This window comes from Equus przewalskii, chromosome 21 (genome assembly GCF_037783145.1).
Source record: "Equus przewalskii isolate Varuska chromosome 21, EquPr2, whole genome shotgun sequence".
Lineage (NCBI taxonomy): Eukaryota > Metazoa > Chordata > Mammalia > Perissodactyla > Equidae > Equus > Equus przewalskii.
The window spans coordinates 24,483,642-24,502,342 of record NC_091851.1 but is presented as its reverse complement, the minus strand read 5'-3'; the positions used below and the strand labels follow the sequence as shown (position 1 = coordinate 24,502,342).

General features: G+C 54.0%; 1 protein-coding gene across 1 annotated transcript; it reads left to right on the top strand.

Annotated features, from left to right (window-relative positions):
* The first annotated feature begins 8,967 nt into the window (after nt 1-8,967).
* Nucleotides 8,968-18,320, top strand: E2F1 (E2F transcription factor 1). The gene is made up of 7 exons (XM_008508351.2): nt 8,968-9,359; nt 14,031-14,121; nt 14,476-14,695; nt 15,549-15,701; nt 16,449-16,563; nt 16,658-16,880; nt 17,005-18,320. The coding sequence occupies exons 1-7, from the start codon at nt 9,099-9,101 to the stop codon at nt 17,250-17,252; spliced, it is 1,311 nt and encodes a 436-aa protein (XP_008506573.2). The 5' UTR covers nt 8,968-9,098; the 3' UTR covers nt 17,253-18,320.
* The last annotated feature ends 381 nt before the right edge of the window (nt 18,321-18,701 follow it).

The following is an 18,701-nucleotide window of genomic DNA, read 5'->3' as shown; positions in this document are numbered from 1 at the left end:
CCAACTGCTCACTCCAGGGAGGAAGGCAGTGTGGTCCTTGCCGGGGAGCAGAGCTCTGGCTTCCAGCAGACCTGGGGGGAGTCCCCACTCGGCTCCCTCCTAGCTGAGCTTCCACTTCCAAAGATCTGTAAAACAGAGATTGCCAAAGGGCCCTTGGCACACAGTTAGCACTCCGTAAATGCTAGTTCCTGAAGCAGCACAGTGGTTTAACATGTGTTTAGTAAGCACCTGCTATATTCCTATGAAGTCTGACATGCAAGACTATAAAAAATAATTTTTCATCAATAAGACTTACACATAGTACAAAACTTAAATGGTACAAAAGGTGCATAACAGGGAAAAGTCAGGTCCCCTCCTACACCCCAGCTCCACCCCTAAGCCCCTTCCCTTGCCAGGGGCCCTCAGTGCTGGCACTTTCTAGTACAGCCTTCCTGAGACTGTCTGCACAGCCACCTGTCATGTCTTGTAAGTAACTTTTGCATTGCACTGTCATTTCAACAGCTCTTTGACATTTCTTCCTTGTCCTCTGCATGTTTGGTTTCTCTTTGATCAATAATCTGGTATGAAAGTGAGTCCTTTCTTTGAGCTGTTTCCCCCCAACTTCTCCGCCAAGCCCCTACCCTCAATATCTCAGGCAGGTCCTTACTGTGATCCAAGTGAAAATGGACCACCCTAGCTGTCTTGAGCCTTACTGTAGATGGCGCCCAACATTCAGGCCCATGGAACTCCAAGTGAAAGGGGAAGGACAAAACCCAAGTTAATTTGGGGCCCTCCTGCTGCTCTGCTCCCAAATTAGAGATTGTTCGGTGAACCCATGTGAGAGCGATGATTCACAGGCTGGGATGCCAAGAAACCGCCTCCTGTGATGCTCGCTGCTCCCGCCTTCCACATCACAGGCTCCAGAAAGTGTCCTGGAGATGGCGTTCCTTTCCCCGTTGTCCCTTCTCCCACTGCCGTGAGTGCATTTGGGGTTTATAAGAATCAGGCTTTGAATGTGCCACCCTCCTAAACCAGAACATTGTGCTGTGCTCCACCTCCCGGCGCGAACCCCACATCCTCACCACAATCTTCGACTTCAGGGTTGCCTTCTTTGATGAATTAGAGAGTACTTTAAAAAGAAATATATTTTTTTTCTCTCCTTGTCTTGTTCCAGATTCATAGGGAGAAAGTGTGTCTTACCTCAGCTTTGAAGAGTATTTTGGGTGAGAGGGTTTTAATTTTTAACTAGCGGGTCTCCTGCAGGACTCACTCTGGTGAGCTGGAGGCCACACGGGCCAGGCAGAGGACAGAGGGAAAGCTGGGCTCTCTTCTGAGGACTTTTGAGAGAAGGCTTCCTAACAGAGGGCTCTGCTTTCTGTGCTTGGTCTCTGTGCTCAGAGCTGCTGTAGATGCCATGATTTCATAAACAGGACAAGACCAGGCAGAACTGAAATTCAGGTCGTGGGGTCTCTCTCTCCGAAACCTTGTTCTCACTGCTCTTCTGGGCTTCTCCCTTCAGCCTCTCTTCCTGGGCTGGACGTCAGCTGAGAGAAGGATCAGGGCCAGACCACATCAGCTCTTTTAAGACACTCCTTTGGAGGGTGTGGTTTTTTTGTATGCATCAGGAACCCTTTTGGCATCTGGTGAGGACTATGAACCCTTCTCAGAATGCTGTTTTTAAAACCCATAAAATAAAATACACAGGATTACAAAAGACAACAATTATATTGAATATGGAAATAATTATCAAAAAAAAAATTTTTAAGATTGGCACCTGAGCTAACAACCGTTGCCAATCTTCTTTTTTATATTTTCTGGTTTTTCTCCCCAAATCCCCCCAGTACATAGTTGTATATTTTGGTTGTTGGTCCTTCTAGTTGTGGCATGTGGGACGCCACCTCAGCGTGGCCTGATGAGCGGTGCCATGTCCGCGCCCAGGGTCTGAACTAGTGAAACCCCGGGCCACCGAAGCGGAGCACACAAACTTAACCACTCGGCCGCAGGGCTGGCCCCTCAAAAAATTTTTAAAACTTGTGATTTAGTAATAGATTTTTTTAACACATTAAATAACAAGATCTATTGGCAGATCCAAAACTACCACAATTTCACAGGTGCCTAAACATAAACTCAAGGTCCCTGCAGCACCTGTGACATGGCAATAGCTGTGACTGCCGTTGGCAGTTTGTCTTTCTACAGTCCCAGGTGCCGCCATAGGCCTCTGGTGTGTTGCCTACATTCAGAATTGAAGGAAATGTTACATTTCAGTTAGAGGCCAGTGAAAATAGAGTTGAGATTTTTTTCCTGTCCAAGTTCATGGAATCTGGGTTCATGGATTGCAGATTCAGAGCCCCTGCTTGAGAGTGACCTTCCTGGCCCCACCTCATGGCCGCTGACATTGTTTACCAAGCCCTGAGCACGGGAATAATAAAAATAATGGCTAATGTTGACTGAGTCCTTACTAAGTATCTGGTGATATTGGCGGCTAGGATTCAGCAAAGAACGAAGCCAGTTCTTGCCCACCTGGGGCTTACAGTCTAGGGAGGGGAGACTGACAAATGAATACACAAATGCGCTAATTTCAGAGGGCGGTCAGCGCTGTGAAGTCAGTGGTACAGGGCAGCGTAATAGAATGAGTTGGAATAGGAGAACAAGAGCGTCTGTTTTCCAGGGAAGTCCTCTCTGAGGAGGTAATGTTTGCTCTGGGACCTGAATGATGGAGGAGAGAGCCATGCAAAGGTGTAGAGGAAGGGGGTTCCCGGCATAGGATCTGCCAAGTGCACAGGCCCTGAGGAAGGAACGAGCTGAAAGCATTCTAGGGCCTGGCAGGAGGCCAGCATGGCTGGGACAGAGAGCGTGCAGGGTGGGGACGCATTGGAGCCTTGGAGGTGGAGTCCAAGAGGCTGGCTGGGCCCATCAGGCAGGCTTTGTGGGCCAGAGTAAGGGGGTTGGGTTTTCTTCTAAGTGTGACTGGCAGCCTTTGGCAGGTTTAAGCAGGGGAGGTGATGCTGTGATTTGCATTTTGGAGAGAGCCTTCTAGCTGTGTGTGGAGAATAGAGCATAGGGGCCAGATGAGAGACCCATGGTGGCCTGGACCAGGGTGGGGCTGCGAAGTGGAAAGAAGTGGGCAGATCTGGGGTGCAATTTGGAGATAAACTCAGTGGCCCAGGGTTTTGGAGGTGGAAGTGAGGAAGAGGGGCAGCAAATGACCCCCATGTTTCCCCTCCTTAGGCCTTGCCCCCCGCCCAACTGGGAAACAGGCCCTGACCTTGCCCCTGCTCGCCTCCTCAGCCCCCTTCAGCCCTCCATGGCCCCTCCAGGGCCAGCCACCCGCCCACAGGGCCCCTGGCATGCGGGCTTCCCAGCTGGCCCCGATTGTCGTTACTCCCCAGGGAGTCATGGGAACACACTCCCCCTGCCCCCTCCACCCCCCTCTTCCCAGACAGGGCCAGGCCCTAACAATGCCCCCTCAGCCAGCCAGTGGCCTGGACACAATGCCCCTGTTTCGGTTCATTGCCAGCTCCCGGAGGCCTGCTGGGTTTCCTGGCCTGTTTGGCATATATATAACTCTGGCTTCCAGCAGGGATTTTTTTTTCTTATTAAAAATAAAAGCTCTCTGGCTCCTCCTCTCTGAATATCTTAATATATTATAAAAAGTCTTTCTCTCCTGAGCCCTCCCTGCCTGCATTTGCCATGTGCCTGTCAAAACGGGGACCAAATGCAGGTCAGCATCAGCGAGAAAAACAGAAAAAGAAAGAAAAGTTGCTTGCTCCCCCGTGGCTAATCTCGAATATGCTGGAGATGCTGAAGGTGATAAGAATAATCTGAGGGTTTATGACATGGCAGGCACCGTGCCGGGCACTTGCTGTCCACCGTATCTCATTACTTCTCAGACACCATCAAAGAGGACGCACAACATTATTTTGAGCCCCTAAGAAAGAAAAGAGCTCCTGCCTAAAAATGGACGTGCTATCAGTTATAAGATGCTCCTCAATTTCAGAGATGTTAAATAGGAAAAACGAAGTCTTAGAATCAGTGGAATGTGGGATTGTCCCCTCTACACACTTCGGTGCCCTCCACATGTATTTTTCTCTTGCCTCTGTGTCCACCTGTGCCTGATAGGGTTTGGGAGGCAGGGCAGGGATTGCTGTGTGAAAACTCTCCTGTTCTGCAGCCTGACGGGAACAGTTTTTCTTTCCTCTTTGGAAAAACTGAGAGGAGAAGTAGGCAAGCAGCTTCAGTGATCCATCCTTCATTCTTAATAACAGCTGACATTTATCCAGTACTCTCTATGTGCCAGGTACTGTCCTCAGCACTTTAGTAACTCATTTAATGTCCCAACAACCCTATCGGGTAAACACTATTATTATTATCATCCCCATTTTACAGATGACAAAACAGAGCCCCTCTGCTCTAAGGGCTCCCTACCCCCTCACTGTGGCCCTGGGCAGGGCAGGCATGGCCCCTATGTCTGGTTTTTCCCCCTCTCCCTGGAAAAGCATAATCCATCCTCAGGGTCTGAGGTGATGCGGAGAAAGGAAGTGGCACTGGCAAGGAGAGAGGTCCCCAGGGCATGACTCAGGGAATAACAGGGGTTTGGGGGAAGGGAGGCTCCCTTATCGACCTGAGACCTGTCCACTTACATTGCACCTTGGACCCTCTGGCCGACACCCAACTGGACAAATGGACCAACTGATGGCCAAGGATTTGGCCAAGGTCACACAGCCAGGCAGCTGTTGGCTGGCACTAAGCCCCATGTCTCCTGTTTTACCATGAAAGGCCACTTTTCCTTCTCTCCCATGTCCATGTCTTCTCTTTACTTACCTGCAAAGCCAAGGAGCTGTGCTGGTGCCGGTCGGTTCCTTGGCAGTAATGATAGCACTAATAGTAGTTAAAATTTATTGGCTGCGTACTCTGTGCCAGGCACAGGCATCAGGGACTGCAGACTCAGAAACCTGGAGTGGCAGGGCAAGTAAGGTCACTGAGGGAGGCAAGCCAGGCAGGAACTCTGATGGCCTGGAGGGTCAAGGCTCTGGCTAAATGGGGGACAGCAACTGCTTAGCACCATGATGGCCTGGCTAGTATTGCCAGATATTAGTTTTAAAAGAAACAGTAATATTTGAATTTTTATATAGTATTTCCCAATTAAAAAAATTTGTAACGAATTCGTAATTCAGAAAAAATACTCTGTAGGCAAATTAAATCATACCTGTGGGCCAGTTTGAGAACTCTGCTGGTCCTGTTTTCTCAATTAACCCTGACATCTATCCTGTAAAGGAGCCTTTGCCCCTCGTTCTGTGGATGGGGCAAGCAAAGCCCTTCTAGAGGGTACATCACTTCCTCAAGGTCGTCTAGCCAAGCCACATAGTTGGGGTCTGCCTGACTTCCAAGGCTTGCCCCTGCGTTAGCCGCAGATGGGGAGGGAGGGCTGTGTTCAGACACAGCCGGAACTGGCATGGCGACAGAACGTCTCCAGGGACTGTAAACCGTCAGTCAAAGGGAGAATTCAGTGTAGCAACGAGGGATCATTCGAGACAACCATGATGTTGCAGACATCAGACTCCCCGCCTCCCTCTGCCAGAACTCAACAATGGCTTTCTCTGTGCCCCTTAATCAAATTAAGTCACCACAGAATCATTTCTCCCAGTTAGGCACTTCATGTTTGGGGACTTTTTTTTTTCAAGCTAAGAATGTATGTTTAGGGAGGTGGTGTGTGTGGAATAAATACCTTTGAATTATTTGTGTCATTTGTCAAACTTCTTAATTAGCGTATTGTGCAGGTACGTAGAAATAATTCTGACTCTCCCACTGGACTGTGATCTCCAGGTATCAGAGCTGGGTCTGTTTTGCTTTCAGCCATCTCCCCAGCACCTAGCACAATGCTGACACATAGTAGGTGGTTAGTAAATATCTGTGGTTTGAATGAGTGAGGCTCATTCAAGCAAGTGAATTGACTTGTCCACGGTCACACAGACCAAGGTTCCTGTTGACATCCACTTGATTTAGAAGCTCATGTTATCACTTCTACACCATCCTGCCTCTTGGCAAGAATCGAGGGAAAAGCGTCTCCAGGGCCAGGATCACGGGCCCAGGAGCTTCCAGCCCCTGGATTCCTCTACGGTAAGGGGTTGGTGGAGGTGGTGATGACGGTAAGCCACTCTCCACCCTAGTACCTTTGGGAAACCACACATAATCTTGACAGCCCCAAGCCTGGCTCTTGGGGTATTTACGGAGGATGACGGGGTATGAGGGCAGGCCCTCCTGGGCTTTGCCTTGAAACAGGCCAAGTTCCCATCTCAGTTCTGCTTTGTGACCTTGAGCTGCACTTCCTTCCTCCTGCACCATGTGGATAAACAACCTTCACTTATGGGATTATCAGGTTGAAAGGAGATCATCAATGGAAGTGGCTGCCTGGTAATTGTGGATGTTTTGGAAGCTTCCCAGCCTCAAGAGAACTGTTGATGTTGAAAATGGCCTTATCAGGATCTGCCAGGCTTGGGGCCAAAGGGACCCTATCTCTCAGGCCTTTGCTGCTTTTGAGTGGGTATTAATAGATACAGAAGGCCCTTATCTCTTCCTTGATTTCACACCAGGAATTCTGGTCTTCACTCCTTTCTGCTGCAGCAGGGCAGGAGGGATTGTGGGAAGGAGGGCACCAGCTTCTACCTGGGAGGCTGTGGACTTGAATACTTCAGGGAGGGCAGGGCTCTGAAAAACCCCTGGCTTTAGCTTCACCAAGCCTGCATAATAGCCTTTTCCTCTGCTAGGGAAGCTCACGCCCTTTGGGACTCAGTTTCCTCATCATAAAATGGGGCAATAATAACAGTATCTGTCTTCCAGCAACCAGGACAGTGCTTGGCGCATGGCAGGTGTTCAATAAGTGTTTGTTGAGTGACTATTGGATATGAGAGGGCTTTACAAAAGTGAATGTTACTGTTATTGAGATGCTTTTGGAAGATGTGGAGGAAGGAATCTCCATCTGGAAGGGGGATGTTGCAGGCTTCTCTCACCCTCTGTCAGGGTCTGGCTTGGTTATTTCAGATGAGACCTAGCATTCCAATAGGAGCTTCTCTCACTGGGGAGGAGAGAGTGACAGGCTGGCCCCAGGGATAGGAATCCAGTGTAGGCCTGATTCTATCACTGGCTGGCTTCACAGGTCTCTACCCCCGAATGGGCCTCAGTTTTCCCATCTGTGCAGCAAGAAGCTTGCATAGTCTCAGTGGTCCCTTCCAGGGTTGACACAGTCTAGGATTTGCAGCAAGTAATTTCACAGACTGCTTAGGAAACTCCCACTGCTTTCCTAAACCACCTCATAATTCATGAAACCCCTTCAGATCCCTTAGGCTTTTCATCCTCACGGCACCCCGGAAGGGGCCAGGGCTATGTGCCCATTTTACAGATGAGGAAACTGAAGCTGAGAAGTACCCTCGAGGGGCTGGAATTTGAGGCTGTCCCACACGTTTTGGTTATACAGGTATACCACTTTGTTCTCAAATGGGAAAGTACAGAAAAACTACCTGGAATGGGGGGGAGGGGTTGCTTGTGAAAATGTGGATTGCCGGGCACTTGGGGATTCTTAATTGGCAGGGCTGGGGTGCACCCAGAGTTAACAAGAGCCCAGGTGATTCTGTAGCCAGGGCCCTAAGGACTACTCTCGGACAACCAGGGCTCCCTGTTGCATTCTAGGTGGCCTGTGGCATGAGCCTCTGGTTTCTTTCCTAACCCTTCTCAGTACCTGCTCTGGGCCAGGCCAGTGGTGGGAAGAAGCCCTGCTGGAGCTCCCAGTCTGGTAGGGGAAGTAGATGGAGAAACCAAGTGTGTGGTCAGTGCTGGAACAGAGGCAGCATCGGGCAATGGAGGACTCTGGGGGGCTCCCTGGAGGAGGTGATGTATATACTGGGCCTAGGGACTTGATTCTTGTTTGTGTCTCAGCTACTTTTTTTCACGTGGGTCATCTCCACAAGATGACACAAATTCGTAGAAATTATCAATTTCACATCTTTGCCCTCAGTGCTGGCACAAGGCCTGGCACAGAGGAGAGGACAATATTGGTCAAATCAGCTGACCTGAGCAATGAGAAATGGCTGATGGAGAGGTCCCAGGGCCTCCGGATTAAATGCATTTTCATGCTCAGCACCCTCACCTCCTCCCTTTGTGAGGTCTAACATGGAGTTAGTTTAACGGTGGAAATTCCTCATCGTGTAGTAAACATTTGTTACCTCTCTGTTCCCCTAAACTGTGAGCTCCTGAGGGCCAGGAGTCAAGAACGGGACACAGAGCAGGCTCTCAAGTTTGTTGAATGAATGAGTTCAAGCAGGAGCTGTGTACGGGCTATGGAAGAGATTCCAGCTAAAACGGGTCTTGCAGGAAAATCCCAAACTGTATTAGGCCAGACGTCCCTCCACCACTCCTGGCATCCCCCTTCTACTTGGGCTCTGGGTGACAAAGGTAGGGCGGGTGCAGGATTTGGAAGGAAAGGGCAGAGGCTGGGCAAATTGAGGATGGGAGATGTAGCTGGGGCTTTGGAGGTGGGCCTGAGAACCTAGAAAAGAGGGGCGGTTTCTAGAAATCTGGGCTGAGGGTGTTGGGGCTACAGGTGGTGGCTGTGGTGGGGAACTCCGAGGGTCACGTGGGGTCTGCTGATGGTGAGAGGTGCAGAAGCGACGCTCAGTCCCAAAGGTCTCCAGACGGATCAGCAGGTGAGGTGTGTCGGGGCGGGGGCGGGGCCACCACGCCTCGAGCCCAGGCCTTCGCGGCTGGGGGCGGGGAGTGCGACCGCCCAGGGCCCCGCCCCGACAAAGCCTGCGCGCGCCCCGTCCCGCAATTGGCCGCACCGCCTCGCGCCGCCGCCCCGTCCCGCCCCCCGCCGCCGGTCCGGCGCGCTGCAGCCAATGGGCACGGTCGCCGTCGCCTCCGTCACGGCCCGGCCAGCCAATGGTGGCAGCGCTCGGCGGCGCGTGGCTCTTTCGCGGCAAAAAGGATTTGGCGCGTAAAAGTGGCCGGGACTTTGCAGGCAGCGGCGGCCGGGGGCGGAGCAGGATCGAGCCCTCGCCGCGGCCTGCCGCCATGGGCCCGCGCCGCCGCCGCCGCCTGCCCCCCGGGTCGCGCGGGCCGTGAGCGCCATGGCCGTAGCTGGGGCCCCCGCGGGCGGCCCGTGCGCGCCGGCGCTGGAGGCCCTGCTCGGGGCCGGCGCGCTGCGGCTGCTCGACTCCTCGCAGATCGTCATCATCTCCACCGCGCAGGACGCCAGCGCCCCGCCGGCCCCAGCCGGCCCCGCCGCGCCCGCCGCCGGCCCCCGCGACCCCGACCTGCTGCTCTTCGCCACGCCGCAGGCGCCCCGGCCCACACCCAGCGCGCCGCGCCCCGCGCTCGGCCGCCCGCCGGTACGGACACCCGGGACTCTGGGCCAAGCGCGCTGCCAGGACCCCCGCGCAGACCCAGGCGGGGCGCGGTGTTTGGCCCGAAGGCAGCGGGGGCGGGGGAGGGGGTGCTGAGGCTCCCGGGCTGGGCGGTGCCGAGCCTGGGCTGGGCCTCCGGGCCCCGCCCCGGGGTGCAGGGTGACCTCGGGCCAGTCCTTGTTTGCTTCTCTGCGCCCTGGGCCTCAGCTTCCTCACTGGAGCCGCGCGTGGGTCAGACTCAGATAATAATGGCCCACGTGTATTCACCTGGCGCTGACTGCCTGTCAGGCCTCTGGCGAACTTCGAGCCAGCTAAAACTCATAACCACGCTCTGAGCTCGGTGACCCATCTGAACTGAGGCTCAGAGAGGGGAAGCGACTTGCCCCCATCACAGGGCTCAAAGTGGTGAGACTGGGATTTGAACTGAGGCCCGCTGGCTTCAGACCAGAGCTTGTGGCCGGGTGGTGGGCACGGTTGCTTGGGGAAGTGAAGGGGGGCATCCTGGGGCCAGACCTTTGAAGGGCCATTAAGGAGACCCTCCTTCCTGCCTCAGCGCTTGACTGCCAGGTGCAGGCCTGGCCCTCTGGGCCTCTGGGGACAGGCCTCCTGGCTGGGAGGCCTTCTCTGAAGGGGCGGGGTGGCTGGGCCAGCTGCTGATCCCCTCCCTCTGCCTGTCCTTCCATCTGCCACCCTCCACCCGCCCAGGGCCTGGTTGCCATGGAGCCTCATTAATCAGGCAGGCAGACCCCTGGGCCCCTGTGGAAGTACTGGGTAGGCTGGGCCTCTGGGAGATGCCTTGATAAAGTGCTCCCTGAGCAGCAAGAGGCTCAAGACCAGGTCAGACTGGGGGGCCCAGAAGAGGCAGCTGAACTGCAGGGGGAGAAGGGAGTGGAGGCCTGGAGCTTGGACCTGTGGGCTGCGGGACAGGGTGTGGAGACCAGTTTGACTGGCACAGCCTGTGGGTGAAGGTGGGGCAGGCAGGAGGGGTCTCAGCAGGGGGCTTGGAGCAAGTAGGAGGGGTGAGGCAGGGCCCTGCGCAGGGAGATGGAAGCTGCCCAACTGCTGATGGGGGCCTGGGTGGCAGCTGGTCCCTGAGGCATCCAGACAAGGCTCCCCCAACCTCATTGGCCCCATGCCCACTGCTGCCTTCCGGAATCACCAAGATGCTAATAATAATAACAATAGCAGCCACTATTGTTTTGAGACTGTTTTGTGTGTCAGGCTCTGTGCCAAGCACTTTACCCAGTTAACTCATTTAACCCTCTCGGCAACCTTCCCCTTTTACAGATAGAGAAACTGAGGCCTGGAGATGTTGGAACCTTCCCTAGTCCTTCAGCTAGTGAGTGGTAGGACCAGTCCAAACTTCCCAACTAGTTAACTGCTAGGATGCCTTGCCTCCTATAGATGCTAATAGAGATTGAAGGAAGCTCAGGGGCCCTTCCTCCTACTGAGTGAGGGGGAGGGGGATTGTACCAGGAGTGGGTCACCTGGCTTGTCTCCCATACCCTGATGGCCTATCCCTGCAGGTACCAGCTTGGGGCCCTGGACAAGTATCCTCCATTTAGCTGTCTGACAAGTACTTACAGGCCCAGGGCTGTGGGTCCTGCCCTCAGGGAGCTGAGCTCCAGGCTCAGAGGAACTGCCAGAGACTGGGCTGAGGAGACATGCCCTCTGCTCCACCCCCAGTGGTGTCAGGGGCAGCCTCACTGGGCCTGAGCATTCCATTCATTCAACAGTTGTTGACTTTGTGAGTGCCCATGAAGTACTAGGCACAGAGGCAAGTAAGGAGCCTCTGCCTTCACAGTACTTAGGGGCTAGTGGGCATTTTCTGCCAGTGGGTAGGGGTGGGGGCCTAGCTTTTGCCCTCCAACACCCCCCAACTCTTGTACCTGTGAGTAGCCACTGGCCGTATGAGCTGTGACCTCCACCGACCTCTGCACTGGCATGCATTTGGGGCAGTCCTTGAAACAAGCTGCAGGGTCAGCTTCTGCACCAGTGAGCATTCATTGAGCACTTCCTGCATACAAGGCTTTGTGCAATTCAGCCCTTCCTTCTGGCCCTTCCTCTCCACCTCTACCCTGTTGTCATGGCTATTAAAAAACAAACTAAATGTAGTACACATTTACTATAGAAAAAGTTAAGAGACGAAGGTTGAAGGGGGCGGGGTCTCAGCCCCATCCATTTTTCCTTGTTTTCTTTTCCTAAGCCTGTTCTGTTTTGTTTTTTGGGGTGGTTATGACAGCTTTCCTTTTCTAAAGTTTTAAAAATTGTAGTTTTTCCTTTATTTCAACGTTCAAACAGTGCATCATTCACACTTTACAGACAAGGCATCAGTCCCCCATCCCCCCCCCATACAGAGGTTACCTCTGAGATGGATTCTGTGATAACAGAAACTGAATCAGAGAAAAACGATTGCATGAGTTTTTTAATCCAAAAAAGGATCATATAAATGCATTTCCCTATAACAGTGTTTTTCTTGTCACTATGTCTTGGAGAGGATTCTGCATTGACCTGCCTCAGTCCCTGACAGCTGCTGGTACTCCCGGGGCTAGATGAACCACAGTTTTTGTGGCCCCCTCCTGTGGATGGGTGTTTTGAGTCATCAGGTTTTTTCACCAGTGTTCTGTGTATCTTCATCCCTGCCTTTCAGGGCCCCTGCTGGGGTCTTTGCCGTGGCATCCATCTGCCTGAGCCCTTGTTTTAGCGTGTGGCATTGACCTGCCTTCACGGTGGGCGAGGGCCTGGGGAACAGGGAGGAGGCGAGGGGTGCAGTTGGCAGGAGTATGCCAGGGTACAAGTCCGTGGGCGGGGCTGGAGAGGGGTACATTCTGATGGGCTCTCGGGGATCTGGCTTCTGGACTGGGCTCTGCGCCAGCCCACTCTGGTTCAGATCTGGGCTCCACCTCTCAGTCTGTGTGACCTCTCTGAGGTGCAGGCTCCTCGGGAAGCGAGGATCATCATGGCACCCGCTGCAGGGTGGTTGGCGGGTTTGGTGATGAATGCTGGTGAAGCAGTTACTTAGCATGGTGCTCAATTCAGAGGAAGCACCCAGCTTAGCTCTTCTGTCCCCTCAGGGAGCCCATGAATGTGTGTGTGAGAGGGAGTGTCCAGGTCTGCCAGCACGTGGGGAGGTTCATGCAGCAAACGTTTGTTGGTGCCCAGGCCCTGTGCTGGACACTGTGTGCAGAGGTTATTGAGACCCAGTGCCCACCTCTGAGGGGCTCCCTGGCTTCTGGGTGAAACACATCTGCAGAAATTTGTAGTGAGAGACAGTGTGGGAATAGGTTGGGTTCGAGGCAGTTGAGAGGGAGAAGAGGCACAGTCTCTGTTGCAGGATCAGAAAGTCTTAAGTGGTAGGCAAGGTGCCTGCCCAGACGGGTGGAAGGAGTAGGTGCAAAGGGTGGGAGGCAGAGGCAGGGAGGGACCAGCATGGGCTAAGGCTCAGAGGCACAAGTTTATGAAAAAACACGTCTCAACAGAAGTTCATGTGGAGAAGTGGTGGCAGATGAGGATACTAAGGTGGAAGGGGACAGATGGAGGCAGGGGGACCAGTGGGGAGACTGCCAAATGGTCCAGGTGGGAGGTGGTAGTGGCTGTGGTGACAGGATTTCTTGGCCACTAGATAGGAGGAGGACAGTGGGCGGGGCTGAGGGGGTGGGGCTAGTTTTGATCAGGATGCTTTTGAGATGCCCGTGAGACTGCCAGGGCAATCTTCCTCGAGTGTGTGAACTAAATCACAAGGCATCCTGGGCGGGGATGCTGGCTCTGCCACTTCCTGGCCGTGTGACCTTGGGCCTTTCTGGGCTTCAGTTGCTTTATGTGTAAAGCGAGGCCATTGGTGTGCCGCCAGTCCCTAGGATGGGATGATCTAATGGAAGCAAAGTGCGTGATGAGCACCAGTTGCTGTCCTGTTCACAGATAGTCAGAAACCAGAGAGAGTCGGCGACTTGCCCAAGGGACCTGTATCCTAATGGCTTAAAACAACAAACATATATTATCACACAGTTTCTGTAGGTCAGGAAGTCAGGGGGCACTTAGCTGGGTGCTTCTGGCTCAGTTTCTTCTGAGGTTGCTGCCAAAATGTTGGCCCGGGCTCCAGTTGACAGCAGGTGTGACTGGGGTTGGAGGATTTGCTTCTGAGCTCACCCATGGTCCTGTTGGGAGGAGATCTCAGTTCCTTGCTGCTTGGGCCTGTCCTTTGGGTCACTTGAGTGCCTGCATGACATGGCAATGAGCTCCCCCGAAAGTGATCCAATATAGAGAACAAGGAGGAAGCTCCAGTGTCTCGAGGACTCAGTCTCAGAAGTGACACACCGCCACTTTCACCACATTCTGTTCATTAGAAGCAAGTTACCGGATCTGGCCCATACTTAAGGGGAGGAGAATTAGGCTCCATCTTTTGAAAGGAGGAGTATCAAAAAATTGGCAAACTACCACAGGCCCCCAGGGAGGTAGGGGTGGAACTGGGACTTCCAGTTGAGTCTTCTGTCCTGCAGTAGGATTGTGTCCCTTAGGATCTGCCCCTCACTCACACACTTAGGCATACTGGTAGAGAAACTGAGGCTGGGGTGGCCCAGGAGCACCAAGCCCTCAGCCGGGTCTCTTGTGGCCTCACTCTCCTGGTTACTGGGCATCCTCCCATTTATTTTGCTGCAGGTGAAGCGGAGGCTGGACCTGGAAACAGACCATCAATACCTGGCTGAGAGCAGCGGGCCAACCCGGGGCAGAGGCCGTCACCCAGGAAAAGGTACCCAAGGAGCACAGGCTGGGGCAGCCCCCCTGACCAGGCCCAGATTGGGGTGTGGACAGACAAACGTGCTTGGAAACTAAATCTCTGGTGTGTCAGGCCTGGGCCTGAGCCAGGCCTCTGGGGGCCCCAAGGGGTAGCTGGAGTGGCCGCCTGGCATGGCTTCCCCAGGCCCTGGGGGGTAGGGAGTTCCCCGGCCGGAAGAGGAATGCTGTGGTTGGCAGGCAGCCGCCACAGGGCCTCCCTGCTTGGCCTCACCAAGGGGAAGAAGCCATTGCCCCACCCCACCCCTAGGCTGGCCCAGCTGGGGGTGGGGGTGGTGCTGAGGGACCCTGCCTTGCCTGGCCCCCCCAGGTGTGAAATCCCCCGGGGAGAAGTCACGCTATGAAACATCGCTGAATCTGACTACCAAACGTTTCCTGGAACTGCTGAGCCGTTCAGCTGATGGTGTTGTCGACCTGAACTGGGCGGCAGAGGTGCTGAAGGTGCAGAAACGGCGCATCTATGACATCACCAACGTCCTCGAGGGCATCCAGCTCATTGCCAAGAAGTCCAAGAACCACATACAGTGGCTGTAGGTACCAGCCAAGCGGGAGGGTGGGCAGAGGCCAGGGCTGGGCCAGCCTGGAGAAGCTGATAGTGATGCTGTGGCTGCCTGCGTCCCCATCTTAGAGCTGGGGATACAGGTTTAGAGAGGAGAGGTGGCTTCCCCGAGGTGATGGGTGCAGGAGAGTTCACAGATCTTACGTATCCACCTCAGTGTGGCTGTACATATTTGTTCACCTGGGTAACCATCATCCAGATCAAGATAAAGAACATTTTCAGCATGCCAGAAAGTTCTCTAGGTCCCTCTCCAGTCGTCGCCCACCCCTCATACCCCCAGGTAACCACTATTCTGACTTCTCTTGCCATTGCCGGGCTGCTCTAACACAACTCTTTTATTCCTGTAAATTCTTTTATTGTTCCTTCTCACCTCTTTCCCCGCTCGTCGTCCTCCCCTCTCTTGAACACATCTTACCTTCTCAGTTTTTGGTAGATCATTCCATTCTGCATCATTCTTTTTTTCTTTTCACTTGACAACAAGTCTTAGAAGTGCTTTGGTGTCTGTACATCTAATGTATTCTCATCTTTTTATACAACTGTGGAGTACTCTGTGGCATGTCTATGCCATCATTTACTTATCCAGCCCCCTGCGAGGGCCACATGGGTGTTTATAGACAGATTCAGGCCTGACTTTAAACCCAGGCCTGTCTGACTTGGAGCCCAGCTGTCAGCCCTCTGCTGTTTCCTAGCTGAGGAGCCAGACCCAGAGGGGCCAGGGTTTGCCTGGGCCTCAGAACAGAGGCAGCAGCAGACTGGATGCCGAGGGTCAGGGCTCCTGGGCAGAGGGGCCAGGAGCTGCTAGCCCTCGCTCTGCTTCCCCACAGAGGCAGCCATGCAGCAGTAGGGATTGGTGGGCGGCTTGAAGGACTGACCCAGGACCTCCGGCAGCTGCAGGAGAGTGAGCGGCAGCTGGACCACCTGATCCACATCTGTACCACACAGCTGCGCCTGCTTTCTGAGGACACTGACAGCCAGCGATATCCTTGCACTGCCTGGAGGGCAGCGGTCGGGGGTGCCCCACCCAAGTGGGACCAGAGAGGCTACCCTGGGTCCTAGATCCAGGAGAGGGCTCTGGCTTTGGATGCTAGTCCTGGCTCAGCGTTTACTCACTGTGTGATACTGGACAAGTTTCTTAAGCTTTCTGAGCCTCAGCTTCATCTGTAAAAGGAGAAAATAATCCAATTCTGAAATTGCACAAATTAGAACAAGAAAAGATGGTGCCAGCAGTAATGAACATTATTTAGTACAGTGACTCAGTACATGGTTGTAGCTTCAAGGTTAGAGATGCAAGTTTTTGTCTGTTTTTCATTTGCAAAAGTAGAAACTTTTTTTTTAAACTTTTATTTTAAAATAAGCTTTCTTTTTAAGTGAATACCCAAATTATGTTTGTAAATTTTGGACACAGCCACTAATTGACAGCGAGGTCATGGCTCAGAATAAATCCTCAGCACCACACCTTGAGTTATGTTAAGTAATTTACATGAAATTATTGAAGGCAGCCATCATTACCTTGGGATTCGATGGGTAGAATGGTCTTATTGTACAGATGTGGAAATTGAGGCTCAAGGGCATGAGATAGGCTCAAGCACTAGTTATGTGCCAGGCCCTGGGGTGGGGGATGGAGAGGACAGCCATGACTAGGCAAGTGTGGGCTCTGCCTTATGAGCTCTTGGGGTGGGTGGCCCCCAGAAGTCAAAAGTCATATGATCCTTGACTCCACCAACCCTGGCCTATGTGACTTGCCAGGACCTTCGTAGCATCGCGGACCCTGCAGAGCAGATGGTCATGGTGATCAAGGCGCCTCCTGAGACCCAGCTTCAAGCCGTGGACTCCTCGGAGGTGAGACCTGGGACTCCAGGCCCCGCCAGAACAGGCTAGGCTGGGATGGTGGTCAGCTGAGCCTCACTTTACCCTGCCTGCTGCCTCCGCCCAGACCTTTCAGATCTCCCTTAAGAGCAAACAAGGCCCCATCGACGTTTTCCTGTGCCCTGAGGAGAGCGCGGGCGGGATCAGCCCCGGGAAGACCTTGTCCCAAGGGACAGCTTCTGGGGAGGAGGACAGGGCAGCTAATCCTGCCACCACAGTGCCACCACCATCATCTCCCTCCTCATCCCCTGCCACGGATCCTAGCCAGTCCCTGCTCAGCCTGGAGCAAGGTAGGTGAAGGGCGGGAGGGGCGGGGCAGGGGCCCCTCTCCCAGGTGGGTGGGCAGGCATGACAGCCCCCTCTGCCCTCCCTGCCGGGGCGTCCCCGGCCTGTGATGCTCCCCCGTCTCCCCAGAACCTCTGCTTTCCCGGATGGGCGGCCTGCGGGCCCCTGTGGACGAGGACCGCCTGTCCCCGCTGGTGGCGGCTGACTCGCTCCTGGAGCATGTACGGGAGGACTTCTCCAGCCTCCTCCCTGAGGAGTTCATCAGCCTGTCCCCCCCCCACGAGGCCCTTGACTACCACTTTGGCCTTGAGGAGGGTGAGGGCATCAGAGACCTCTTCGACTGTGACTTTGGGGACCTCACTCCCCTGGATTTCTGATGGGGCTGAGGGGGGCCAGGGCCTCCTGAGGTGCCCATCCTGTCTCTACAGCCCTGGAGCCCCTGCCCCTGCCTCTGGCCGTCCTCCCAGCCCAATTGGAAACATTTAATTTATACCCCTCTCCCCTGTCTCCAGAAGCTTCTAGCTCTGGAGTCTGGCTACTGCCAGGAGGCTGAGCAAGCCAGGAAGGGAAGGATTCTGTTTGTGGTGTGTATGTGCATGCACCCAACACCCATCATGTGTGTACACGGGGTGAGTGGTGTGTGAGCATGTGTGTGTGCATGTGCCGGGGAATGAAGGTGAACACATCTGCGCGTGCACTGAGAACACGCCCCAGTGTGTCCACGTGTGTGTGCATGAGTCCATGTGTGCGCGTGGTGGGGGCTCTAACTGCACTTTTGGTCTCCTTGCTCCAGGGGCCCCACGAGGCCCAGGGTGGCCACCTGCCCCCAGAATCCTGCGTGCTGACCAGGCCGGGTGGCGAGGCCTTGGCCTGCTTGTTTGCAGGACAGCGAGAGCACTTCTGTCGTCTTAAAGGTTTTTCTGATTGAAGCTTTAATGGAGCGTTATTTATTTATCAAGGCCTCTTTGGCAAGCCTGGGGCACCAGCAAAGGGTAGGAGGGATGTGGGGCTGATGCCCCAACTCCTTGTACCCCTGAGCGAGGGTGGGGGTCCCTGAGCTGTTTTTTGCCCCACTCTGAAGGAGCTGAGGCCTGAGCGGTTTATTTATTGGGAAAGTGAGGGAGGGAGACAGACTGACCAACTGACAGCCATGGGTGGATTGAGGGGGTAGTCCCTCCCCAGGGGTCACTGCAGGGCCCCAGCTGCCCCCCAGGATGGATGTGAGATGGGAGAGGTGAGTGGGGGACCTTCACTGACAGGGTGGGCAAGAGGGGTGGGTGAAGGGCCTCCCCCCAGCCCAGACCACAGGGCTCCTCCTGTGGCGTTTGAAGTGCCCCCCTCCACCCCACTTCTTGCTCTGCCCCACCCTCCAATCTGCACTTTGATTTGCCTTCCTAACAGCTCTGTTCTCTCCTGCTTTGGTTTTAATAAATATTTTGATGGTGTTTGGGCCAGGTTTTGGGTCTGTGAACGGGGAGCAAATTTGGGGGGTAGGGGAGGTCAAGGTTGCCAAGAAAATGCTGGATCTCTACTTCCCTTCTCCTTGACCCTGCTTGGATTCATTACATTTGAGCCTCACAGCCCCAAGAAAGGTAGGGTTCATTATAATTTTTGTCTAACCTAAAAATAAAACTGATCCAGTAAAGTAATGAGTGAACTCCTCTCCTTTCCCCAGCCCGAGGGAGGCCACTCTGATCAGTTTTCTATGTTCCTTCCAGATGTTTCTGGGCATTTGTAAATATGCAACAGATAATTGCAACGGGCTGACGTGTCCCGTTCTTTCAGGTTCTTGGAATGGGAACACGAGTTCCCTCCCCCTCATGAGG